The 27544-nt window shown below is 41.9% G+C and overlaps 1 protein-coding gene across 1 annotated transcript in view; it reads left to right on the top strand.

The window, feature by feature from the left end:
* The window catches only part of FAM227A (family with sequence similarity 227 member A), a 59547-nt gene that overhangs the window by 27216 nt on the left and 4787 nt on the right, over positions 1-27544 (top strand). The window contains 5 exon segments of the mRNA XM_060025995.1: positions 3293-3387; positions 13277-13434; positions 15169-15321; positions 21364-21493; positions 21496-21566. Coding sequence (XP_059881978.1) covers positions 3293-3387; positions 13277-13434; positions 15169-15321; positions 21364-21493; positions 21496-21566 — 607 coding nt within the window.

The following is a 27544-nucleotide window of genomic DNA, read 5'->3' as shown; positions in this document are numbered from 1 at the left end:
CCTTTATTTTTTTTAACATCTTTATTGGAGTGTAATTGCTTTACAATGGTGTGTTAGTTTCTGCTTTATAACAAAGTGGAGCAGCTATACATATACATATATCCCCATATCTCCTCCCTCTTGCGTCTCTCTCCCACCCTCCCTATCCCACCCCTCTAGGTGGTCACAAAGCACCGAGCTGATCTCCCTGTGCTATGTGGCCGCTTCCCACTAGCTATCTATTTTACATTTTCACCTTCATTCTTGAAGGATATTTTTTTCTGGTTATAGAATTCTGGGTCGAAAGTTCTTTCCTTTCCACACTTTCAAATGTTGTTCCACAGCTTCTGGCCTCAAGGGTCTGATGAGAAATCCACAGTCATTTAAATTCTTGTCCCCCTTTTGTGTCAAGCATTTCTCTTAGACTGCCCTCAAGTTGTCTTGCCTTTCAGCTGGTTGTTAGAATGTGTAGGGCATGGGTTTCTTTGACTTTGACTTGACTGGGATTTGCAGAGCTTCTTGAAACCGTAAGTTTATGTCTTTTGCCAAATTTGGGAGGTTTTTCCATTTTTTTTTGGTAGCACACTCTCCTTTCGTTTTAGGACTTTGATGAGACAATGTTAGACCTGTTGATATTGTCCCATAGGTCCCTGAGGCTCTGTTCATTTTTTCTGGTCTTTTGTGTCTACACTGTTCAGATTGTGTATGTAATAAAAATACAGATTTGATCTTTGTCCCCAGGTCCTGGCACAGAGCTCCTAAAACCCTTGGGATTTCCTGAGTGATGGGAATGTCTTTTGTTATTCATTATTAGCATCTTCCAGCCACACCTGAGTATATCCTAATATAGTGACCCAGGTTGGGGCCTTAGGTAGCTTCAGGATAGGACCCAGAAAGACCAAAACATGAGGGACTTCCCTGGTGGGCCAGTGGTTAAAAATCCACCTTCCAATGCAGGGGACACGGGTTTGATCCCTGGTCAGGGAACTAAGATCCCACATGCCGCAGGGCAACTAAGCCCGCGCACCACAACAGCTGAGCATGTGGGCCACAACTATAGAGCCTGCGTGCTCTGCCCACACACCACAACTAGAGAGGAGCCCATGCCCTGCAAGGAAGAGACTGCGCACCACAGCGGAGGATCCCACGTGCCGCAACGAAGACCCAAGGCAGCCAAAAATAAAAATAAATATTAAAAAAAACACAAGACCAAACATGATTAGAGGGTGGGAACTTTCAGCCTCACCCCTCCCAGCCTCCAGGGAGGAGAGAGAGACTGGAGACTGAGTTATAGAAACTCCTGAACAATGTGATTTGGTGAACTGCCAGGTCGCTGAACACACTGATGTGCTGGGAAGGTGATGTGCCTGAAGAGGGCATGGAAGGTCCGTGCTCCAGCCCACATACCGTGCCCTATGTCTCTCTTCCATTTAGTTGTTCCTGAGTCGTGTCTTTTATACTAAACCTGTAATAGTAAGCATAGCACTTTCCTGAGTTCCATGAGCCATTCTACTGAATTATTGAACCCAAGGGGGTCATGGGAACCCCCCAATTTATAGTTAGCTAGATAGAAGTATGGGTGGCATTTGACACTGGTGCTTGAAGTGGGGACAGTCTTGTTGGATTGAGTCTTTTAACTAGTGGGATCTGACACTAATTCCAGGTAGATTTGGAATTGAATTAAATTGTTAGACACCCAGTTTATTTCAGAGAATTGGAGAACTGGTGTGGAAAACCACACGTATGATATTAGAAAACACACAAATTGGATAATTTTTATTGATCTGTCTTCAAGTTCATTGTCTCCTTCCTCCATCACCTCCGCTCTGGTATTGATCCAATCCAGTGAATTTTTTATTTCAATTATCGTATTTTTCAGTTGTAAAATTTCTATTCAGTTCTCTGTCATAGCTTCTATTTCTCTGCTGAGACTTTCTATTTTTTCATTTATTTCAGAAGTATTCACCCTTACTGCTTAAAGCACTGTTATAATAGCTGCCTTAAAGCCTTTGTCTGATGATTTCAACATCTGAGTCATTTCAGGATTGGTGACGCCGATTGTCTTTCTTCCTTGAGAATTTTTCAGATTATTCTGCTTCTTTGTAGGTTGAGTAATTCTGGATTCTATTCTGGATATTTTGAATATTTTGAGTCTTGTTTAAATGTATGAAGCATGTTGGAGTGTTTTGTTTCCTTTGTTTTAGCAGGCAATTCACCCAGTTAGGCTCAGGTCATAAGTTTTGTAGATTGTGGTTTCAATGTTAGTTCAGTTTTCAAAACTTTTGCAGTGCTATTTTGATCTGTCCTAGATGTGTGCTACCCGGGGACCACATTTGAGACTTGAGAAGTGATCTTCCCTGTAGTTCAGTTCTCAAAGCCATCTGTTTAGGGTCAGACACACATTTATATGTGCAGCTCAGGGGTGAGCACATGCATCCGTACCCAATTATTTAGGATTCCTTTCTTGAGCTCTCTCCTCTCTGTAATTTCCCCCATATATACATATACAGAGAGAGGGAGAATTTTTAGCAGTTCCTTACTGCAGTTCTCTTGGTAAGTGCCCTTGGTTTTCTATGAATGTCTTTATTTCATCTTTCTTCTTAAAGGATAGTTTTGCTGGGTATACACATTTACCTTAATGCTTTGGTGATTTCATTCCACTGTCATCTTCTAGCTTCCATTGTTACTGTTGAGAACTCTGCAGTCATTCTAATTGTTGTCTATTTATAGATAATCTGTTGTTTCTCTCTGCCTGTCTTTAAGATATGCTCTATTAACCTTCTACAGAAGAATCATAACTTTATGCAAGAGTTGGATATTTTTTTCTGTTTTAATCACAACACCTTTCCTGATTCTGCTTAGCATTTTTAAAGCCTTTAGGCTCCTTCTTCCTTATTCTGGGACCATACTGTATTGTACAGAGAATTCTGTCATGGCACATTAGTTAGTGTTACACTTATCATTTACCTGTCTTTTTTTCTTACTAAGCTGTGAGTTCCTTGAAGATAGTCTACTTCCAGCACCTAGCACGGGCCCGGCACATAGTTAGGCTCAGCAAAATGTTGGATGGATGGATAGAAGGATGGGCAGATAGATTAGTAAATGGACAAATGTGTGGCCACAAGTGTACATCTGGCTAAAATGCAAGTGAAATTCTATGAATTTACCTGAGTGACTTCCTCTAGCATCTCCCAATGATCTGAATATACCCAGGCATTTTCACATTAATAGAAAGCTGAGGTCTACCATATGCTCTTTCTCATCATAGCTGAGAAGCCCTATTGATCATTTTTTGTGCATATTGCATTGACAGAGCATAATTATCAGACTCTGGTCTTGAGGAAAGCAACACAACAAGTCAAAAGGATATCTGCGGCAAGAAAACTTGAGAATATGCTTCCTAAGCCGGTGAGCACGTGATTGCAAACTTAATAGCAGAGATGATTTAAAGGGGGCTAGGAGATCTGGCTACAAGAGCTAGCTCTGTGAAGATGTCAGGGTAAGAACTGGGGTATTTCTGATTGTAGACTTGGGTGAAACAGTAAGGAAATCTCGTAAGGGTAATTACTGACTGAGGTAGGCACAAGTTGAGTGAGAATCTTGCCTGGATTTCTCCAGGATTTAAATTACTTGCTTGAAACTCAAGAGCCTGGGTGTAATGGAAAGAGAAGAGTCTCAGTTTTCTACTCTATGAAATGGGGACAATAATTCCTAGGTCCTGGTGTTCTTATGAGGTTTACCTGAGGTAGTGATGATAATTAACATGTAATGAACACTTACTCACTACATGTCAGGTGCTATACTAAACCTGTGCATACAGTGTATTTTATTTTACTGTTACAGTCGTTTGAGATCATTACTCCTGCTTTTCTTCAGTTTATTAGTGAGGAAAGTGATGCTCAGAGCAGGTAACTAATTTGTCCAAATTCACAAAGCAAATAAGTGGTAAAGCCAAGACTTGCACGCAGATCTGCCTGACTCTGAGCCTGAGCTCTTACCCTCTGAGCTTTGCCACCAGCACAGCCCCCAGAACACAAGAGGCGAAGGATTACGGTGTGTTCTCTCCTCTTCTCCTCCCCTCCTGCAAATCTTCCCTACAAACCTCGGTGCATCGTAGTTTATATCAATGGCAAGTTCAGTCTTATGTAGTGGGAAGAGGCCCTTAGGACCCTGAACAGGGCAAGAGGCTTTGGGGCTTCCCCAAGCCACCAACTAGCAAGGGAGTCAGGCCATAGAATTTGGATCAAGTATAGCAAGTATTGTAGACAATTTCTTTCTTTCCTTCTTTCTTTCTTTTTTTTTTTTTCTTTTTTTTGGCTGCGCCGTGAAGCTTGCAGAATCTTAGTTCCCCGACCAGAGATTGAACCCAAGTCCTAGCCATTGGACCACCAGGGAATTCCCTGTAGAAGATTTCTTCAATGTTCTTCGTTTCTCCATAATTATTCCACTGCCTATTTCCCCTCAGCATTTAGCAGTGAAACTTTTGAGAAGTAGCAGGGCCTGGTGGAAAAGACAGACAGACGTGAGTTCAAATCTTGGTGCTGCATCTATCTCCTCAGCTGTGTTACTTGAGTGAGTTGTTTAACTCTACTGACCTTCTTCTGTAAAATGGGGGAAATAAAGCCCAGCAGTGTTACGGTGCTTACCGCTGACGAGGATCGTGGGGCTGCTCTAGAGATAGAGACAAGGAGAGGAGTAGTCACGTCCTACTCTGGGATCTGTCCTGGTGGGGTGGTGAAGCCCAGCAGTTAGAGTGGATAGTGGCAGAGTTTAACAGGAGTGGAAAGCAGCTGAATGGCCTGGCGGACACATGGAAGGGAGATGCGTCAGTGAGCTATTCACCGGGGGTGGGGGTGGGGGGCCTTCTGGATGTTCCTGACAGAAGAGCCAACACGTGACTCTACCACTTTAAGAAGCACAGCACTGATACAATCTGCTGCCCATTTTTTTTTTTTTTTTTTGCGGTAGGCGGGCCTCTCACTGTTGTGGCCTCTCCCGCTGCGGAGCACAGGCTCCGGACACGCAGGCTCAGCGGCCATGGCCCACGGGCCCAGCCGCCCCGCGGCATGTGGGATCCTCCCAGACCGGGCACGAACCCGTGTTCCCTGCATCGGCAGGCGGATCCTCAACCACTGCGCCACCAGGGAAGCCCTATTTATTTATTTATTATTATTATTTTTTAATACCATAGTTTTTATTGAAAAAATTTTTGCCTGTGGTAAAACCAAACAGTATTAAAGGATATGTAACAAAAAGTTAATCTCTCGGGCTTCCCTGGTGGTGCAGTGGTTGAGAGTCCACCTGCTGAGGCAGGGGATGCGGGGTTCATGCCCCGGTCCGGGAAGATCCCACATGCCGCGGAGTGGCTGGGCCCGTGAGCCATGAGCGCTGGGCCTGTGTGTCCGGAGCCTGTGCTCCGCAGCGGGAGAGGCCACAACAGTGAGAGGCCCACGTACCACACACACACACACACACAAAAAGTTAATCTCTCTTCCACGCCAGACCCTATGCCCCCTCCCCAGGGGCGAATCAAGTTTTTCCTTATATCCTTCTAGAAATTTCTGATGCATGTCAAGGAATATAAACCAGTTTTTTAAAACAAAAATTGGTATAATATATACACCATTTTGCACTTTGCTTTTTCAACCTAGCATATAATAGCTAACAATTATTGAATGCTTATATAGCAAACATTGTTCTAAACACATCATACGTGTTAATTCATTTAATCCTCACACAACCCTAAGAGAAGTAGGTTTTATTTATTATCTCCATTTTATGGATCAGAAAACTAAGGCTCAGAAATATTCAGTATCTTGCCCAAAGTCAAATAGCTAGTAAGTGGTAGAGCTAAGATTTTTTTAAAAGCTATAATTCACATACCATAAAAATCAGCATTTTAATGTAAAATTCAGTGGTTTTTAGTATAGTCACAAGGTTCTATAATTATCACCACTATCTACTTCCAGAACATTTTTATCACCCAAAAAAGAAACCCCATACTCATTAGCAGTCACTCCCCAGCCCCCTCTCCCCGCTGCCTCTGGAAACCACTAATATAGTTTTAGTTTGTATGAATTTGACTATTCTGGACATTTCGTATAAATGGGAATCATATAATATGTGGCCTTTTGTGACTGATTTCCTTCACTTAGCATAGTGTTTTCAAGATTTATCCATGTTGTAGCACGTGTCAGTATTTCACCTTTTTTATGGCTGAATAATATTCCATTATATGACTATACCAAACTTTGTTTATCCATTTACTAGTTAATGGACATTTAGACTGTTTCCGCCTTTTGGCTATTATGAATGACATGGCTTCTATGAACATTTATGTACAAATTTTTGTGTGTACATATGTGTTCTATTCTCTTGGATATGTACTACCTAGGAGTGGCATTGTTGGGTCATATGGTAAGCCTACGTCTAACTTTTTGAGGAACTGACAAACGTTTCCACAGAGCCTGTACCATTTTACATTCCCTCCAGCAACATACAAGGGTTGCAATTTCTCCACATCCTTGCCAACACTTATTTTCCATTCTTTTTGGTATAGTTATCCTAGCTGGTATGAAGTAGTATCTCATTGTGGTTTTCACTTCCATTTCCCTAATGACTAATGATACTGAGCATCTTTTCATGTGCTTATTGGCCAGTTGTATATCTTCTTTAGAGAAATGTCTGTTCAAATCCTTTGCCCATTTTTAGATTGTTTTTGTCTTTTTGTTGTTGAGTTGTAAGAGTAGAGCCAGGATTTTAACCCAAGCAGTGTGACTCCAGACCCCATGTTCTAAATCAGACTCTGTACTGATTTCAACATATCTTAGAGAGTATTCCGAATGAAAGCACATACAGAGCTATCACAATCTTATTTCATGGTTGCACCTGTATTCTATAATTCATTAACCATTTTCCTATTCGTGGACATGTATGTGCTCCCAGTCTTTGCTATTATAAACACTGCTGTCTTGAACATCTCGGTATTTGTGTGTTTCTTGTCTCATATGTACAAGTATACATGTAGGAAGAATTCCTAGAAGTAGAATTCCTAAATCAATTGTATATCTTGAATTGCTCTCCAAAGAAGTTGTACCAATTTCTATTCTCACCAGCAGCATGTGAGAGACTATCCACGTACCTTTGCCAATGTTGTACATTATCAAATTACTTGTTGCCGTTGTGATGAGGGGAAAATGCTATGTTATAATTGTTTCAATATTAACTATTTAATTATAAGTGAAGTTAAATCTATTTCCCTATAGTTATAATCCTTTGGAATTTCTATTTCCGTGAAATGCCTCTTCATGTCCTTTGGTTTTGTTTTTGTTTTTTTCTATTCTTAGTAGAACTATTTCTGTTTCTAAGGTTCTTAGTCTTCTGCTCATTTTTGATTTGCAGAAGCTCAATTCTTAGTCATATATTTGGCAAAAAATGTTTCCTATTTAACCTTTTTACTTTAATTACGGTATTTTATTCTAGAAAATTGAAAATTTTATACAGACATGTTTATTGGTCATCTCTTTTACGGCTTCTGGATTTCATTTCCTACTAAGAAAGATCTTTACCACTCCAAGATCTTATGAAACATTCTCTCCCATTTTTTTCCCCAATGTTTTTATATTATCACCATTTTTTTTTTTTTTTTTTTTTTTTGGCGGTACGCAGGCCTCTCCCTTTGCGGAGCACGGGTTCCGGACGCGCAGGCCCAGCAGCCATGGCTCACGGGCCCAGCCACCCCGCGGCATGTGGGATCTTCCCGGACCAGGGCACGAACCCGCGTCCCCTGCATCAGCAGGCAGACTCCCAACCACTGCGCCACCAGGGAAGCCCTATTATCACCTATTTTTAATAAAAAACTTTACTCGCATAACCCAGACGTCACCAGCGGTTACTCTGCTCCTTTGAATTGAATTAAAGTTGGTTCAAGCATTTGTTATATGATTTGTTTGGAGCCTCATACCCTCCCCCAAATATCTGAACTCTGGGGACTTATGTCTTCTATGGCACCGAGCTCCTCTTCTGTCCTGCATGTGCTGTGCACGTACCACCTCTTCCCTTGATTTTCACAAAAACTGCTCACACAAGGCCTGTGTGGGTGTGTTGTGTATATAGAAAACTTTACTAAGTTTAGAGAGGTGGGAAGAAGGGGGACCATATCACAGTAATGCAAAGACCTTCCATGTGAGTTGCCCTTCTTAAAATCCTTTAGTCATCCCACAGTTTGCAAGACCATCCTCTATAGTCGTGTGCACTTTCCTCCCTCTTCTTTCCCCAAACTCCTGCTCACCTCTAATGCAGAGCAATGTAGCTCTCACTCTGCCTTTGGCTCTAATCTTTGTTTTCCTGAGAAAGGACAGTCCCCTCCCTCTGGTGTATTCTGGTACTAGCGAAGTCAGTTTTTTGCCATCCCTCTACACTAGGAATAGAAGGAGACCTCGGTAACTTGATAAAGTCATTAGCATCAAAGAACCTACAGAACAGTGGGACAGTGGAGGTGTCTGGCTTAACACCAGGATCAAGCAAAGGACACCCATCATTCCACCTCCCTTTGAAGTTGTTTCGAATCAGGGCATCCAACTTCAGGGCTCCCTTACCTCCCTAGGCCTCGAAGGATTTTCCTTACTTTCTTACAAGCTCCTTCATTCATTTAAAAGGATTTTTAAATATTTTTCTAGCATTTTTTAGGTGTTTTGTCATGAGTGTAGGATATTCTATTAAATTTTAATGGCATACACTGAAGACCTGGCAGTTTCACTTCTAAGAATCTATCCTGTAGAAATGTTCATACAAGGCCATCCCTTACAGCATTAATCTGTACCAGCAAAAACTGAGGAAAATTAACATTTCAGTAGATAAATAGGTAAACTGTGAAATGCTCATAATGCAGATACTCTGTTGCTGTTAAGACAGATTTATACCTTATCATATGAAAGAATGAAAGTCAACAATGTCTAAAATTAATAAATCAAGAGAATACTATAGGCAATGTATTTAGATACTGATGAGTGAGAAATTAAAGTAATAAAACATGGTGTATAGTATGATTCTGTTTTTATTTTTGAAATACATTTTTGGTATAAAGTCATTATGTGCTTATAAAAAGGTTTGGAAGGATACACGGAAAAACATTAATAGTATTTATTCCTAGAAAATGCAAGTGAGGATGGAGACATCTTTTACTATATACATTTATACGTTGTACGAATTTTTCACAAAGAACATAAATTTATTTTGTAAAAAAATAAACAAATAAATGTTTTCCCTCTCAGAGATAGCAGAAAAGGATATGTAAATGTCAAAACAAAGAACTTTTTAAAAAGATATACAACTGGCCCAGAATAAGGAAGAGGATGGTCCCACTTCAGATGGTCCCATCTAACATGTGTTCAGGGAGAGGGACCAGGCCGGAGAGAAAGAGGGTCCAGGAGTCACTGAAGGCACTGAAGATGTTTAGGTTGGAGAAGCAAGACTTAGAGAAGATGTGAGGGCTCTCCTCAATTTTTTTTTTTTTTTTGACCACGCTCTGCAGCTTGCAGGATCTTAGTTCCCCGACCAGGGATTGAACCTGGGCCCGGCAGTGAAAGCTCAGAGTCCTAACCACTGGACCGCCAGGGAATTCCCTCCTCAAATATTTTAAGGACTGTTATGTAACACACAGTCTGGAGGGAGATGGGTTGGAATTACAGAGAGTCAGATTTTTATCTAGAGGAAGAAGGAACTTCATAGGAGTCCAAGCTGCTGTCATTTTAAACCAGCTCTACCCTCCGGCTTGGCTGCAGACTGTCTCCTGGTTCCTGTTCCACTCTGGCTCTCAAACCATGTCATTCCTCTTGCCAGGTCTCTGATGCCAACCCCTTTACTCTAGCTTCTGCTCTGCTTTCTACCTGCCTCTTGGAGTTGAGGTTCCAGAATGACTCTCCTCTTGCCTAGTGGCTTGTCTTTGCCCAGTGCTATGGCCCTGAGCCAGCCCTTTCCCTGGGAGGAGAAACCGGATGCTTACTGACAGTGGAACTGGATGTTTCAGGAGGGAGTGTATTCCTTGTTTCCAGAGTTAGGGAAGCAAAAATGGGCAAGTACCTACTGAGAATATTATTGAAATGATGTGTATCAGTTGGGATTCTTTGCTTACAAGTAACAAAATATGCCAACTTGAGCAAACACTGCAAGAACATTGAGTAGCTAGCTGAACAGTGTGAAAATCGGTCCAGGGACCAGGAGGAGAATCAAGGCAGTTGCAACCCTTGAACCAGCTTTTCAAGGTGACATCTCTGGTATGGTTGAACCCCCATGTGTTTTCAGTCTATATTTCACCCCACTCAGGACTCAAAATCCCAGAAACCGGAGTTTTGATTGACCAAGCTTATCCCATGTGCTCTGGCTCTAACTGGGTGGATGAGAGAAAGGCTCTGGCTGGCAGAGCCTACAAAGGCTTCCAAGCCTCGCTCCTGTGGCTCACATGGGGAGCAAGACATTTGATTTAAAGTCCTTCAAGCAGTAGAGGGCAAGTAAACTCCCCCAAACACACAAGAATTGGGGGTTGTTAGCAGAAGGAGAATGGGTACTGGGCAACTGAAAGAACAGCACTTGAATAAATGTGGAACTAGATTAGTGGTTCTAGATCTTTGGACTTTTCTAGACTTGGAAAAACTTTTTTTTTTTTCACTAAATAAGTTCATTTAAACAAAATGACTGCTATCTGGTATCATCATCATTTCATAAAAGAAAGGTCATTAATATAAAAAAAGTAGAAAGACAATCTCAGAATAAAAGAGAGTCCATAAGTGAATAAATTTCCTTTAGGTCATGGAATTCCCTGTTGGTGCAGTGGTTAGGACTCCGTGCTTCCACTGTAGGGGCACAAGTTCGATCCCTGGTCAGGGAACTAAGATCCTACAAGCTGCGTGGTGGTAGCCAAAAAAAAAAAAAAAATTACTTTAGGTCAGATTTATTACAATGTTTTGTTTTTGTTTTCTTTTTGCGGTATGCGGGCTTCTCACTGTTGGGGCCTCTCCCGTTGCGGAGCACAGGCTCCGGACGCGCAGGCCCAGCGGCCATGGCTCACGGGCCCAGCCACTCCGCAGCATGTGGGATCTTCCCGGACCGGAGCACGAACCCGTGTCCCCTGCATCGGCAGGCAGACTCTCAACCACTGCGCCACCAGGGAAACCCTACTACTACCATGTATCTTTCCTTGTTTCCCTCATTTTGCTGGAGACCATTGAACACAGACTGGCCCGCGTTTGGAGATGGGCTTTTAGGAATCATTGGACTAAATGATCTATAGGTGCTCTACTAACCCCAAGTTTCTGTGATTCCAGTGGGATCTTGCTATAGAATAGTGGTTCTCAACTGGGGACAGTTTTGCACCCTAGGAGACATTTGGCCATGCCTGGAGACATTTCTGGTTGTCACAGCTGGGGGTGAGGGGTAGAGTACTACTAGCATCTCTTGGGTAGAGACCACGGAGGCCACTCGATGTCCTGCAATGCACAGGACAGTCTCCCACAACAAATCTGGCCCCAAATGTCAAAGTGCCAAGGTTGAGAGACCCTGCTATCCATAGAGGAAATCTCATTAAGCAATTGAAATGAATAGGACAGAGAAGAGTGTGGTTAGGTGCTGCTGCAGCCTTCACTCGTGAGACAGAATTTTTGTCTCGTTAGATTATAACCGCTTCGTCCAAATAAAACGTATTTTTAAAAAAATACAAAAGAAGCACAGAATCACCACTGACATTTTGGAAAAAGGCAGAGGAATATAAGGAAGGGAAACAGATTACTCTCAGCCCCTGCCTGTTCTCTTTCCTGATCTCTGTTTCCTCTTGGTTGTCTATTAGCATCTCAAATACAGCACATCCAAAACAGACCTCTTGATTTTCCTGCCCTGTCAGCGTCTTCCCACATCTTCCCAGCTGGGAAACTGGCACCTAACCCTTTAGAGTCACCCTTGACTCCTGTCTTTCTCACACCTACATCGACTCCATCAGCAAATCCTGCCAATTCTGCTCTCATAGTATGTTGCAGGTTCCATCACTTCTCACCCCTCCCCATTCCCAACCCCAGCACTGCCTCAACCACCGCAGAGGCTCCCAAGTGCTCTTCTAGTGTCCACGCTTACCCACTGCAGTCATTTCTCCACACATCAGTTAAACTGATCTTTTTTTGTTTTTCATTTGTATTTTTTGGCCGTGCCACGTGGCATGTAGGATCTTAGTTCCCCAGCAGGGATTGAACCCACACTCCGTGCATCGAAATCACAGAGTCTTAACCACTGGACCGCCAGGAAAGTCCCAGTTAAAGGGATCTTTAGAAAAAATTAATCAGATGTGCCCCAGCTCAAAACCTTCCAGTGGCTTCCATCACACTTCGAAAATCCTAACTTCTTCCTGTCGCCCAAAGACCCTGCTCCTTCTTCAGCCTCATCATTTGTTCTCATTTGAGCCGTGCAGGCCTGGTTTCTGTCCCTCAGCCACACCAAGCTCCTGTCTGCCTTGGGGTCTCCTGCACTTGCTGTCCCCTTTGCCTGGAACATCGCCCAGATCTTCCTTCCATCATTCAGGGTGTGCCGCGATCACTCCTCCTCAGGGCAGTCCTCCCTGACCTCCCCATGGAAAAGATCCCTCTCCTCCCCAGTCTCCCATCCCACCACCCACACCCCCTGCCCTACTTGATTCTTACCTAAAGCCCTTATTATTCCATAGTATCATGTTGATTTGTTTATTGTTTTTCTCTCAGCTATGATACAAGCTCCGTGAGGGCTGGAATTCGTCTTATTCTTGGCTGAAAGGCCAGTGTCTAGATCAGTGTGTATACGCAGTAGTCACCCAGTAAATATTTGCTGAACGAATTGCTAACATTTTGGTAACTACACTTCTAGTCTCTTATCTACCTTTTTTTTGGTTGATTGATTTCATATAATTATATTCATTTTATATAAAATATATAATATTATCTACCTAATTTTGTATCTTGATTTTTAAAATTACTGTTATATCTGAAACAATGTCTTAGTACCAACTCTTCATAAACAATTTAATAGTGGCGTACTGTTCCTTTGGGTAGAGATGTCAACAGCTCCTTGAACATTTAGGTGGTTGTAACCTCTTGCTGTAGTAATTGTCACTGCAGTAAACATTATAGTGCCTGAATCTGTTTTTCTTGTGGGTAATTTCCTTAGGATAGCATCCTAAAACTGGAGTTACTAGATAAAGGATATGAGTACCTTTACATTTCTTAATATGTGCTGTAAAAATGATAATATCCTTTATTTTTTTTCCTATCTCTTTCCTACTCAGTCTTACCCTGCCTGCAAAAGCCCTGAGATGACTTCAAACCTCTTCAACATTTATGGGAAGAGCCCTCTGATTGTGTACTTCCTCCTGAACTACGCCTCTCTGCAGCAGCCTGGCAGAGACGTGTTGATGGTCAGGAGGGAAAAAACCAAGACCATCCCATATCCTTTCCACCGTGGGCTGGGCACACATTACTCCAGGCCCCTGCTTCCTCTTCCCAGAAGCAGGGGTGAAGAGACAGGCATCCAGCCCTTAGCACAGCACCTGCCACATAGTAGGGGCCCATCAAGGGTGACCATTGTTGCGAGCCTACGGGTCGGAATCTTGCTCATTTTAATTCCAAATCTGCCTCATGCACTGGCTGAGTGGGACCCTGGGCAAGTCGAATTTCTCTGTGTGCAATAATCTCTTCCTTTCTACCAGAAAGAATGGACTACTTAGGGACTCTAACATATTTTGCAACTCAGTAATGCCTCCTAGATGCTCACTGACCCCACAGTATATATTGATCAGGAATTTTGGTGTCTAGGGGTATGTTTCTTCCAGCACCCTCCTCACACACACCCCTCCCCAGACCCATCAGCAAATTCTTGGCCCTCATGACATTTATCCTAAAAATATGGTAAAAAGCTCAGATGTTAAGAAAACAGGTGTGATATGCGTTGGTGTCCTGAGTCTTAACAGTTTACCGTAGAGGGTCAGAACATGGAATCAAATAGACCTGGATTTAGGAACCAACTCACCTGCTCACCAGCTGAGTGATCTTAGACAAGTTCCAGCTTCTCTCTGAGCCTCATTTTTTTCATCTATAAGATGGAGATGAGAGTACCCGCCTCATAGAGTTGTGATGCAGAGAACAGGCACATCACCGGTAAAGGCTTAGTTAGCATAGTGCCCGGCAGGTAACAAATGATTGAACGTTACCTATCAGCGTACAGCGCCCCATAAGGAGGAGCTTTCATAATGAAGTAGGTAGGACTTAACTCGTGCCCTACAGCACTTCATACCCACAAGCGTATTTATATATCTGTAGGCAGAGATTAACAACACACAATTCATAGTACTTTATTGTTTATAAAACGCTTTCCCTTATATCACCTCACTGTGCTGTAAAGACAGTGTAGTGTAGTAGAAGGAGCCTGGGTTGGGGATACACAGCCCCGGATTTGCGTCCCAGCTCAGCAACCCACTGGCTTTAAGATCTCATGTGCACAGCGTAACCTCTAAGCTCAATATCTTTATCAACTCATTCCTAAAGTGAGGATGGTTATACCAAATCAGTAGCGTTGTGACCAGGATTAAATGGCATACAGCTGGCACTAAAAAAAAATAGTGACTATCATTATCATCATTAACATCATCTAAGGTAGGTGCTATCTATTTTATAGATAAGGAAATGGAGACATAGAGGATGACATAGATTGTCTGATGTCCCACAGCTCGTGATGAGTGTGGCTGAGATTCTGACCAGTTCAGAAGGGGTGGAGGGGTGGCGAAGGTAGAGAGAACTTTTCAACATACAAACCTGAGACGGGGAATGAGGACTGGGCCTGAGAGGAAAGGAAAGTTGGAATCCCTTCCTGTTCACCACTGTGATAAGAGAGTAAGAATTTTAGATGGTAGTCTAAAACAAGCACTTCCTAGCCCTTCCATCAGCAGGAGGGGAGAAAGACTTTATTAAAAGATGGGGAATGGCCTAGCCATGGAGAGGAGAGCTTCTCTCTTTCCCAAGCAGGCCATGGAGTGGTTTCCTGCTCAGATTTCCAGAACCAGGTCAGTTTCCCCATCCTGCTATCACACCCACCTCCTCCCCGTGTACTGGACACATCCCACTAATAATAATGCTGAGTCAATACCAACTGACAGTGTGGGGTTTTCCTCAACATGAAAGCCACTGAGTCCACCCTGACATACGCTGAGGTCATCAGGCTGACCCTGAGCAACATGAAGAAGCGGAGGGACGACCTCCACCAGCTGAACCAGTTTCACTGGAGTGAGTGGAATCATTTCAATGCGTACCTGGAGGAGCTGCACAACAACTTCCTCAGGTATTTAAGGGGCCTTCAGGGGAAGAGGCGTGGTTTCAGCATTTGTCTATGACAACACATCACACTAATTTGTAACTGGGGTCCAGCCCTGTAATGACCTGTGAAGCACATTCAGCTCTCTTGTGGTCAGAATGTAAACCCCACGATAACAGAGGCCGGATATTTTCGTAAAGTTATTTTTTTCCTAACTACAAAAACATTTATGCCCAATGAAAACAAACAAAGAACCTGGAAAAGCACCTACAGGTACACATTGCCAACATTTTTCTATAAATTCTTCCAATCTTTTTTCCTGGACACATACATCTGGATCTCTAAACAAAAGTAGTAATCGTGCTGTCAGACGGTTTTTAGACTATCCCCCCCATTAGCAGCATATTATGAACATTTTCCTGTGCCTTCTCCCTCTTCAATATTTTTATTATATTTAGAAAATTTTCAGACCTTTCAGAAAAGTTTAAAGGACAGTGCCATGGACACCATTATGCCCCCACTGCGTTTACCAATTATTCACACTTTGCCACATTTTTCCTTCTCTCTCTAATAATTAGGTCAAATAAAAATTTCCCCAATCGTGCCCAAAGTGCCATTTTTGGTTTTACTTGCTGCTCCAGGATCCATTCAAGGATCCAATACCTGGAGGTGTTGTATTTCGACGTTCTCTCTTTGGTGTCTTTTAGTCTATGATAGTGCCCTGGCCCCCAGCTTTGTTATTATTATTATAATTATTTTTTATGACATGGACTTTCTTGAAAAGCTCAAGCCACGTTCTGGATTTTTCTGATTATTTCTTCGGGGTATCATTTAACTTGTTCCAATTGATCTCATATTTCCCTATAAGATGGACATTGGATCTGTACTAGAGGACTGATTAGATTCAGGTTAAGTCTTTTTGCCAAGAATACTTCACAGAGACCTTGTAAATTCCTGTTACACCTCATTAGGAGAAACTTAATGTCAGGTTGCCCCGCTGCTTATTTAAGGTGTCTCTGCCAGAGCTCTCCATTGTAAGCCTACATTTTTGCCTTTCTAATTAGTCAGCAATGAATGGTGTGATTCTTTGAGACTGTGAATATGCTATCCCAACAACATTCATCCAGTGGTTTTAACATCCATCCACGGTCTTTGCCTGAATCCGTTGTTACCTTTGGGGCCGCAAAATAGTGATTTTCTACGTCTACTATTCCTCCTGCTTTTATTAGCTGGCTTTTTTTTTTTTTTTTTTTTTTTTTTTTGGTAAAAAGGAGCTCACCTTCTTTTTACACTCTTTGTCTCACATGTCTTCTCTTCCTGCCCCCATAACTCTTTCATGTGGCCACCGTGAAAGAGAAGCTTGAGAAGTATCTGAGAAAGGAGAAGGAGATTTTCATGACTGGATTAGACCAGAACTGGTCACTTTGTTATCCAAAAGAAAACTGGATTCAGTTTGCAGGGGAGAAAGGGGGAAATTGCTATTGGCTAGACAGCCATCTATATCTGCCATAATATGAGAGAAAGAAAAATACGAACTCATAGATAAATACTTTGTTATGCAAAGTGATACAATGAAGTTATTTCTAAAATGTGCTGGGACACAGACAAACAACACATACACACACACTTGTTAAGCACCAGCACAGAAATGCAGTTCGGCCTAAACTTTCATCAAAAGATGATTGGTTAAATAAACTATCAAACGTCCGTACTCCTCAGCCAAAAAAATGGTGATGTTGATCTATTTCTATTTTACAAGGAAAGATGGTCACAACATATTAATGGCCCCCAAATCACGTTATAAAATGGTGTGTATAGATAGGCACAGTTGTTTATCCTTATTTTACAGATGTGGAAGCTGAGGTCAAAGGACAGAACCTTAGAGGGCAACTGCGTATGTGGGAGAGGATAGAGTATGGGGCAGAGGGAGAAGGAATGACCAGAAGGAAGGAGGAGAGCTTATATATAAAGGCAGACCAACAGAGAATGAAGCTGAGAGAAGAAGGGGAAGTAGTAATTAGCAGTGTGAGTGCCAGACACAGAAACTTGGGGCTGAGACAGGTTTGGTGCTTTGGTAGAGAGAGCAGTCAGACACTAGAACATGGGACATTAAGGGGAAGGTATGAGTCCCCATGTGGGGGTGGGAGGGGGGAGTAACTAGGAGGCAGAGGAACAAAATTCTGAATCAAAAGGCAAGATTGGATGGTAACAGGGCTGTTTAAAAATAAGGTGGAAGACTCAAGCCTATATGAAGAGGGAGAGATTGGAGGTGCAGGTGAGGGAGGAGAAGGTCACGGTGGGTTAAGGGAGAGCACACAGGAATTGCTGTTTAGGGTTCTTTGCTTCTGCCTCTGTTACTGTAGTTCATTATGCTGTTTGTTCTGTAGTTCATTGTCCCAGCAAATATTTGCAGCACCTTCTATGCACCAGGCATTTTATTTTGTTTACAAGACATTGTTTTGTAATGTCTGTCTCTTCCAATAGTTGTAACAGTTCTTGAGGGTGGGACCCATGAATGGCAGAGGCTACAGCCAGAATATAGGCTTTTTCACTTACTAGCTCTATGATATTTGATCTGTCACATAGGTCATTTAGCTTCAGTTTCTTTGTTGATTTAATGAAGATAGTATTTCCTACTTTGTAGGGTTGTATTGATCAAATAAAATAAGGCATGTAAAGCCTTTTCATAACCAAGCCCACAGTAAATGATTGTATAAATTAGAATTAGATTTGGCTTCAAGTGACAGAAGAGCACAAAATAGTGGCTAAAACAAGATACAAATCTATTTCTCTCATTTAAAAGGAGTCCAGTAGATATGGCAGTTCACAGTGTCAGGGGTCCAAGCTCCTTTTATCTTATTGCTCCATAATCCTCAGCCTCATGTTCCAATATGGCTGCTCAAGCTCCAGCCATCAGGTCCACATTCCAGCCAGTAGGAAGGAAGATGGACTTCCTCCTGGAATTCACAAATATACCTTCCATTTTCATTCCATTTGCCAGAACTTAGCCCCATAGCCACACCCAGCTGTGGCATTAACAAGGCAAAAATAGTTTAGGGTTAACATTAAATTCATATAGAATATTCAAGATTAAGCCTACAGAGGGAATTCCCTGGTGGTCCGGTGGTTAGAACTCCGCTTTCACTGCCAAGGGCCCAGGTTCAATTCCTGGTTGGGGAACTAAGATCCCTCAAGCCACATGGCGTGGCCGGAAAAAAAAAACAACACAAAACAAATTAAGCCTACAGAATATTTATTTGAGAAATATATAAGGAAATCCTTTTTTAATAATGACATCCTTATCAGGTGAATTATAGTAAAGATTTTTTAAGTCAGGAGAAACTTTGTAATTATGTGTTAGCAATTACATTGCCAAATACATCCACTTTTTGTTAGATAAGAAACTCAGCATGGCTTCTATTAATAAAGTGATTCTTCAAGTTTTGTCTCCAGAAAAAACTGGTGGCCTTAAAATACATCCATGTTGTTAGACATCAGGGCGGGGCTACCCTTGGGAAAGTAGGGTATGACTGAGCAGGGGTATGAGGGGGCTTCTAGGGGGCTGGCAACGTTCTGTTTCTTGATCTGGGAGCTGGTTACATGGATGTGCTCAGCACATGAAATCTCCTTGAGGTGCACATTTGGAGTTTGTGCACGCTTTGGTATGTATGTTATACTTCAAGAAACTTTTAAAAAATGGTGACCATCTGCATCCACCAATTTAAAGGACACACAGAGCTCAGAGGACCTTGTCAAGCACTCCAGGGATGCAATTGACAAATCCAGAATGGGAAATTCTGTAGGACAAATAACCTGGTTTCTTCAGTACATAAAAAGCAAGGAAAATAAAAGAGGGAGGAGGTGCTGTTATTGTTTAGAAGATACTGGAGAGATATATTAATCAAAACATTGTTTGGATCCTGACTTAAATCAACTGCTTGAGATAATTATCTCAATTATGAAATAACTGGGGAAATTTGAACACTGACTTGGTTTTAGATGATATTAAGAAATTCCTTTTATTGGTATACTCCCTTTTTTAAAGACATTATAATAGTTTTGTAGTTATGTTTTGAGAATCATGTCTTAAAGAGGTACATAATGAAGTGTTTATGGATGAAATGACATGGTGTCTGGGATGTGCCTTAAAATAACCCTTGGGATGAGAGGCAAGGGAAGTAACAGATGAATCAAGACTGACTTCAGATTGATAACTAATAAAGCAAGGTAATGGGTAAATGATGTTAATTATACAATTTTCTTTACTTTTATAAATGTTTAAATTTTTGAACACTATCTTTTTCTTTTTTTAATGGTGGCCGTAACAAGATCAAAAGGTGACAAATGCCCCTGTGGAATAGTATTGATACTTGTAGGGGGGCTAGGACTCTTTTGGGACTGGGAGCACTGCCATTGACCTTGGACAGACCAAAGCTGTAGGAACAGCTCTGTTTCACCCTCAGTATGATTTAGGTCCATCATTTAGCCCATGTGAGGCTTGAATACCTCATCTACAAAACAGGGACACTACTCACAGAGTAGTTGTGTAGGTTAAAGGAGATGTCGAGCTTAGTGCCTGGCTCATAGGAAGTGCTCAGAAAATGACGGCTATTAGAGGTAATATGTGTGACCCCCACACCATGAAGAGTGCAGGGGCCAAAACAGCACTGGGCCTTGGAGTTGGAAAGTTTGCCACTGGGGAGGCCTAGCGAGCGGTCTCCCTTAGAAAAGGCGATCCAGCAGCTGTTTTGCTGGGGTCTCTGCTCTAGGTGGAGGAAGAGCCTAGCTGGCACATGCAGATGGAGCTGTACAATGAAGGAGCGGGGTCAGTTGCTGCTGCAGAACTTAGTTTCCTTGTGAGTCCAGAGCCCTGATCCTTAAACTTGTATGGGGGCAAAGCACCCGCAATTCAAAATGCCCTTTGCAGAGTTTTATGAAACGTTTCAACATATGATTCTCTCATACAAGCTAAAGATGCTTCCACTAGTGGAAAATAGGAGCCTAAGACATGTATAGACTTCAACAAATCAAGAAATGACAATATAGAAAATATTATCAAGGAATTATGACCAAGTTTTCCTGTTAGAAAATGTCATCACAGCAAGGACAAATGCAGGTCGCTGCTTGTTCTTTGTCTCTGCACTGCAAGCAGACGCAGGCTTCAAAAGGTTAAGAAAAAGTTGTGGCAGAAGATGCCAAAAATGAGAATTTTGTGTCAACACAATTTTTTCCTTTGACTTGGGGAAAGACCCTCACTGTTGGAATAACCACTGGTTTAGGCCAAGTTCAACACTGGTTTCTTAACACCAGTCTTTCTACGTGTATTCTGCAGCAGCAGAGAAGTATATGACAGCGTCTTAATTCACTTCAATGTATATTTATTGTTTTTTGGCTGCCTTGAATGTCCATAACCTGCTTCTTCATCGAGTGGAGGTCCACTCACATTTCACAGATCAGCTGGTATATTTTCCAGCTCAGCATTTCCGTTGAGTACCCCAAACGTATCTGAACGTGCTCCACTGAAAACCTTCTCCTATAATAACAGCAGCAGCAGCAGCATTAATTGAACACTTCCTATGTACCAGGCACTGTGCTAATCGCTTGACCTATGGTAACTGAATTAATCCTCACCACTACCGTAGGTTCTATTACATTACCATGTTGAGATGAGTACACTGGCAAGGAGAGGTTAAGTAACTTGCCCAAGAGCACACAGCAAATGGCAGAGCCCCAAATTGAATTCAGCCTGCCCTCAAGCTCATGCTTCAGCTTTCTCTCAGGTCGTTGGTTTTCCTCACCTGTCTTCCTAATTTGAGTATGATCCATTGAGTCAGGGACCACATCTTATTCCCCTGTGTCCCCCAGGGCTATATGACTCCCAGCACATAGCAGGGGCTCAGTGACCGAGTTGCTGCGGCGCAGTCAGCTTTCTGCTTCAGTCAGTTGCTCCTGACAGATGTAATGAATGAATTGGTAAATATTTGCCTCTCTTTTCATGTGAAAATAGAGTGAAACGATAACGCTGACTCTTTAGTCTTTTTCCATGTGTCTTTGTGATTTTCCCCACAGGGAGATGAAGAATATTGATCAAAGAGCAAAAGACAAAAAACAGGCGAACCACATGTTCATCCAGCCTTCAACCTTCATTGAGGACTCCCCTGAAAAGAAATCTAGAAGAAGCCATCAGAGGGAGATTGCGTTTCTTTTGAGGTTTGTTTGAACGAAGACCATGGGAAAAGTAGAAACGTGAACACTTTAGGAATTCTTAATACGTGGAAAAGTATACATAAAAGTCCACTCGCTTTTATGTGTTAGTCACTCAACTCTCACTTTATTTTTATTATTATTAATGGTAGTAGTAAGAGCTACCAATGACTTTGTACTTCCTCTATGCCAAGCATTTGTACTTTACAAAGTGTATTATGAGTCAGAGCTCATAGGTTGCAAGTGCCAGGAACCCAGCTCAAACCAGCTTGAGTGGAAGGAACATCTCTGTGGCTTCAGTAACTGGGAAGAGGCCACATTCAGGCTGGCTGCAGCCACGATGGACTTAAGGGCTCAATGATATTTTCAGATTCTCTCCCTTTCTTTCTTGACCCTCTTTGCCTCTGTGTGCTGGCTTGCTTTTCAAGCTGCCCCTGCCCTCAAAGAAAGAAAGAGGGCCAAGAACAGCCCCAACCCTATGTCCTTCTAAGTGCATGACCTAAAAGGAAGAGAGACACCCTCTCCCAGCCTCCATAAACCAAGCCTCAATAAAAGTCTCTGATGGTGTTGCCAAAAGCTCAGCCTCTGTACACTGGTGCCAAACTGAATCTCTGAGACAGTGTTGGGTAAAGTAGAAAATAAGAGATTTATTGCTTTGTCAGGCAAAGGAGGACACAGAGGGCTCCTGCCCTCGAAACTGTGTGTCCCAACCCGGGAGGATTTGATGAGGAGTTTTATAGCAGTAGTTCAAGGGCAGGGTTGCTGACAAGATTAGGGTGTGTGCAGGGCCTGCACTCCCTTAATCTCATCTCAGGTCTCCTAATCTTGATGAGCTTCTCTGGTCCCTTTAGTCTTGCCTCAGCTGGTTTCTTGTCTGCTCTTCTGACCTTTGGAACTCAGGGAAAGTCATGGAGGCTGGAGTCTTGCCTACAAGAAAGAGGGGACAAAAAGGCTTTTGTGTCCAGGAGCCCCACAGGGCCCTTCTCGGTTTCAATGGCTCTGCTTGGTTCATGGTTCCACACATCCCTTCTGAACCAACACTGTGTTCAGGAAGAAGCAGTGCTATTACTAGCCAGACCTGACCGTCCCTGCAGCCTGAGAGAACAAGGCAAAGTCAGTGACATGGGGTAGAATTGGTGAGATGCCATCAGACAAAAACAACATGCGCAGTTTATTTGTATCTCAACAAAACCCCATTAGATAGCATAACACCCATTTTACTGAATAGAAAACTGAGGCACAGAGAAGCCAAGTAAACATTGACTGAAGACCTACTATGCCAGGCACTAAGGATACAAAGAAATAAGTTAAAGTTCTTGCCCTCAAGGGCTCATAGTATAGAAGAAGGAAAAAGATATGGAAATAGATAACATGCAACAAATTGCATAGGTCCTGAGAGAGGACTTCAAAAGAGAACAGAGTAGGGAGCAGTCAGTTCTTTATATTTGCTAGTCAAGGGGGGAGGGGAAGAATGGGCTGGAACTCTAGGCAGAGAGATGTTCAAGCCAATTTGCAGAGCTAAAAGTTACCAGACTGCAATTGGGTCTGGCTGATTAGAGAGTGAGGGAGAGTTGAGGCAATGAGGGGCATCAGAGGGTCTCACATGCCACCTTCTAGATTCTACCATCCTGTAGTGCATAGGCATCCAAGAGTCTACAGAAATTATAATTTTCAATTCTGGAATTTACATCCATTATTCTAAATAACATGCTTACATATGCATTTCTTGATTTCCTTTTAGACGTTATCTGTTGATAAGGTTTTCCAGATTGTTAAAAGCTATCAAAAACCAAGCAACATCATTTTCCATATTCTCAAATGTACCATATATATTCTATGTATATCATATTAATATATTCTGTTAGGTAACGTGATCATAACCAGGACAGATGCAGTTAGCTGCTTGTCCTTTTTCTCTCCATTGCAAGCAGATGTAGACTCCTAAGGTTAAGAAAAGGTTGTGGCAGAAGATCCTGAAAGTGAGAATATATTCTGATAATTTCTTCTTCATTTTTTTAATCTTGGAGTTCTCCTTCTCAGGCCCTCATCCTCCTCCAGTCTGGACTGGTGTGCTCAAGGTCTGCTCTCAGTTATCATTTTGGGGCTTCTTTTCACCATTATCCTAGGGCTTCCCTTAGTCAACTTCACTTTGTTGGAGTCTCCCAGGTCACATGTCTTTCTCTTTCTTGTTTACTCATTTTGCTGGAGCACATCTTCTAGTAACTCTCAAGGGAAAGGTACGTAGAAAGTTTTTTTAGTCTTTACATGTCCAAAATGACTTTGCTCTTGATTAATATTTGACAAATGTTTTGCTGGGAATAAAATTCTAAGTTCAAAGTCAATATTCCACAGGAATTTGAAAACATTTTTTTTCCTACTTTCTAGTTTGGCTGTTGAAAAATTTGATGCCGTTCTGATTCCTATGGTCTTGTATGTCACCTCCACCCTCCCCACCCCCAACCCCCATGGGAATTTTTAAGATATTGTCTTTCTCCCTATTATTCTGATGTTTCACAATCATGTGCCTTGGTATGACTCTTTTTCTTAATATGTTTCATTGGGATTGGGAAGCCTTCTCAAACTGGAGAGTAGTGTCCTTCAATTCTGAGAATTTTTCTTTTATTATTTCTTTGGTAATTTTCTTCCCTTTATTTTCTTAGCTCTGTTTTTCTGGAGCTGTTATACTCAGTTGTTATACCTCCTGGACTGATTCTCTAATTTTCTTATTTTTATTCTCCTCTTGGCATCTGTGTGAATTTCTGTCCTACTTTCGAGAGGAGTCTCTACATTTTATCCTCCAATGACTTCTTTTAATTTTTAGAATTCTACTGTAGTATTAATTTCCTAGAGTGAGGTCTTATATTTTGGTTGTTCCTTTCTCATAGCATTCTATACTTTTTCATGGGTGCAATATTTTCATCTATTACTGAGAACATTAATCTTATTTTTAAAGTTTCTGACCCCCATATTATTTCTGTGGGTTCCTTTTCTTGGGTACCTTTACATTTTTTGACTGTTTTCTTGTTTTGAACTCTCACCTTTGAACTCTCATCATTTATTTGGCTGTGCTGGGTCTTAGTTGCGGCACGTGGGAATCTTTTTTTTTTTTTTTAGTTGCGGCATGCGGGATCTTTAATTGTGGCACGAGAACTCTTAGTTTTAGGTTCACTCTTAGTTGCAGCATGTGGGATCTAGTTCCCTGACCAGGGATGGAACCTCGGCCCCCTGCACTGGGAGCGCAGTCTTAGCCATTGGACTACCAGGGAAGTCCCCTGGGCTGTCTTTAGATTTAGGGGTGAAGCTCTAAAAAGCTGACAGTGGAAGTTGGTATCAGTGGTCATGGCTTCTCAGTTGGTTGGCTCTCTTTTTTTTCATGATCAGGAAGCAAGCCAGCTTTCTCATTTGAGAGACTCTCCAATATCAGCCATTCAGTTTCTTAGGAGAAGAATCCTCCAATCATTTGCCTGTGGGACATATGCCTGGCTAATGGCATTCTGGAAACAGAGGAAAGGAAAGGGGGGTAAAGATCCTGCATTTGGTAGAGCCAACTTCCGCTTAACTATTTTTATTTTCTACTAATCTACTATGCCCAAGACTGTAGCCTCTTTAATTTCCCCAGAAAGAAAAACAAAAGCACAAGAAAAACTTCCAATTTTCATTTGACTCTCAGAACAATTCTTTGATGTAATATATAAATTAGGATTTTATTTAGTCATATATAACAGAAAAATTAGAAATAACAATGGCCCAAAGGTTGATTCTCACATATAAAAGAAGTCTGAAGGTAGATGATATAGCCTGATACGGTGTTTCACGGGCTTCAGGGAGCCAGGCTCCACCATCCTAGCCCTTGGTATCCTTCCTCTGGGACTTCCGTGTTCCACCAAGACGGAAGTTGCTGGAGTTCCAGGCAACCTGTCTGTTTTCCAGACCAGATACTATAAGAAGGAAGGGAAGAAGGGGCCTAATGTCATTCTCAATCTCTGTCTCTCGGTCCCTCTCTCTCTTTCTTTAAATGTATTTTTAGAGGAGTTTTAGGTTCACAGGAAAATTAAGAGTAAGGTACAGATGTTTCCCATGCACTCTTGCCCCACCACATTGCAGAGCCACCCCCATTATGGACTTTCCCCACCAGAGTGGTATATTTGTTACAACTGATGAACCCACAGTGACACATCATAATCACTCAAAGTCCATAATTTATGTTAGAGTTCACCCTTGGTGTTATACATCCTATGAGTTAAGACAAATGTATAATGACATGTATCTATCATTATAGTTTCATACAGAGTATTTTCACTGCCCTAAAAATCCTCTGTGCTACTCTTATTCATCCCTCCCTTCATCAAAACCCTGACAACCACTGATCTGTTTATTGTCTCCATAGTTTTGCCTTTTCCAGAATATCATATAGATGGAATCATACAGAATACAGCCTTTTCAGATTGGCTTCTTTCACTTGGTAATATGCATTTTAGGTTCCTCCATGTCCTTTCATAGCTTGGTAGCCCATTTCTTTTTAGGACTAAATAATACTACATTATCTGGAGGTACCATAGTTTATCTGTTCACCTACCGAAGGATGTCTTGGTTGCTTCCAAGTTTTGGCGAGTATGAATAAAGCTGCTATAAATATTCATGTGCAGGGTTTTGTGTGGATGTAAGTTTTCAACTCTTTGGGTAGATACTAACGAGTGTGATTGCTGGACCCTTTGGTAAGAGTGTGTTTAGTTTTGTAAGAAACTATCAAACTGTCTTCTAAAGTGGATGTACCATTTTGCATTCCCACCAGCAATGAATGAGAGTTCCTCTTGCTCCACATTTAGTGTTGTCAGTGTTCTGGACTTTGGCCATAATAGGTGTGTAGTGGTATCTCACTGTTGTTTTAATTTGCATTTCCATGATGACGTGATGTGGAGCATGTTTTCATACGCTTATTTGCAGTCTGTATATCTTCTTTGGTGAGGTATCTGTTAAGATCTTTGGGGACTTCTCATTGTGGTGGCTTCTCTTGTTGCGGAGCACGGGCTATAGGCGCTCAGGCTTCAGTAGTCACAGCACGCAGGCTTCAGTAGTTCCGGCACGTGGGCTCAGTAGTTGTGGCACGTGGGCTCAGTAGTTGTGACTCTTGGGCTCCAGAGCGCAGCCTCAGCAGTTGTGGCTCACAGGCTTAGTTGCTCCGCAGCATGTGGGATCTTCCCAGACCAGGGATTGAACCCGTGTCCCCTGCATTGGCAGGTGGATTCTTAACCACTGCGCTACCAGGGAAGTCCCTTTGGCCCATTTTTAAATCAAGTTTTTTATTTTCTTATCACTGAGTTTTAAGAGTTATTTGTATATTCTGGAAAACGATCTTTTATCAAGTGTGTCTTTTGCAAATATTTCCTTCCGGTTCATGGCTTGTCTTCTCATTCTCTTCACATTATCTTTTGCAGACCAGAAGTTTTTAATTTTAATAAGGTCCAGTTTATCAATTCTTTCTTTCATGCATCAAGCCTTTGATGTTATATCTAAAAGGTCATCAACAACCCCAAGGTCATTTAGATTTTCTCCTATGTTACCTTCTAGGAGTTTTATAGTTTTGCTTTTTTTTTTTTTTTTTGAGTTTTGCTCAAAATGTGTATGCTCCATTTTTGAGTTAATTTTTATGAAAGATGTAAGGTCTCTGTCTAGATTCTTTTTTTTTTTTTTTGCACGTGTATGTCCAGTTGTTTTAGCACCTTTTGTTGAGAAGACTGTCTTTGCTCCATTGTATTGCCTTTGCCCCTTTGTCAAAGATCAGTTGATTATGCTTATATGGGTCTCTTTTGGGGCTCCCTATTCTGTTCCATTGATCTCTTTGTCTATCCTTTCACTGATATCGCACTGTTTTAATTACTGTAGCTTTATAGTAATTCTTAAAGTCAGATAGTGTCAGTTCACCAGTGTTGTTTTTCCCCTGCAATATTGTGTTGTCTATGCTAGGTCTTTTACCTATCCATATAAACTTTACAAATCAGTTTGTCGATATCCACAAAATAACTTGATGGGATTTTGATTAGGGCTG

Source organism: Delphinus delphis, chromosome 11 (genome assembly GCF_949987515.2).
Source record: "Delphinus delphis chromosome 11, mDelDel1.2, whole genome shotgun sequence".
NCBI classification, from domain to species: Eukaryota; Metazoa; Chordata; class Mammalia; order Artiodactyla; family Delphinidae; genus Delphinus; species Delphinus delphis.
This window is presented reverse-complemented; position numbering and strand designations above follow the sequence as displayed.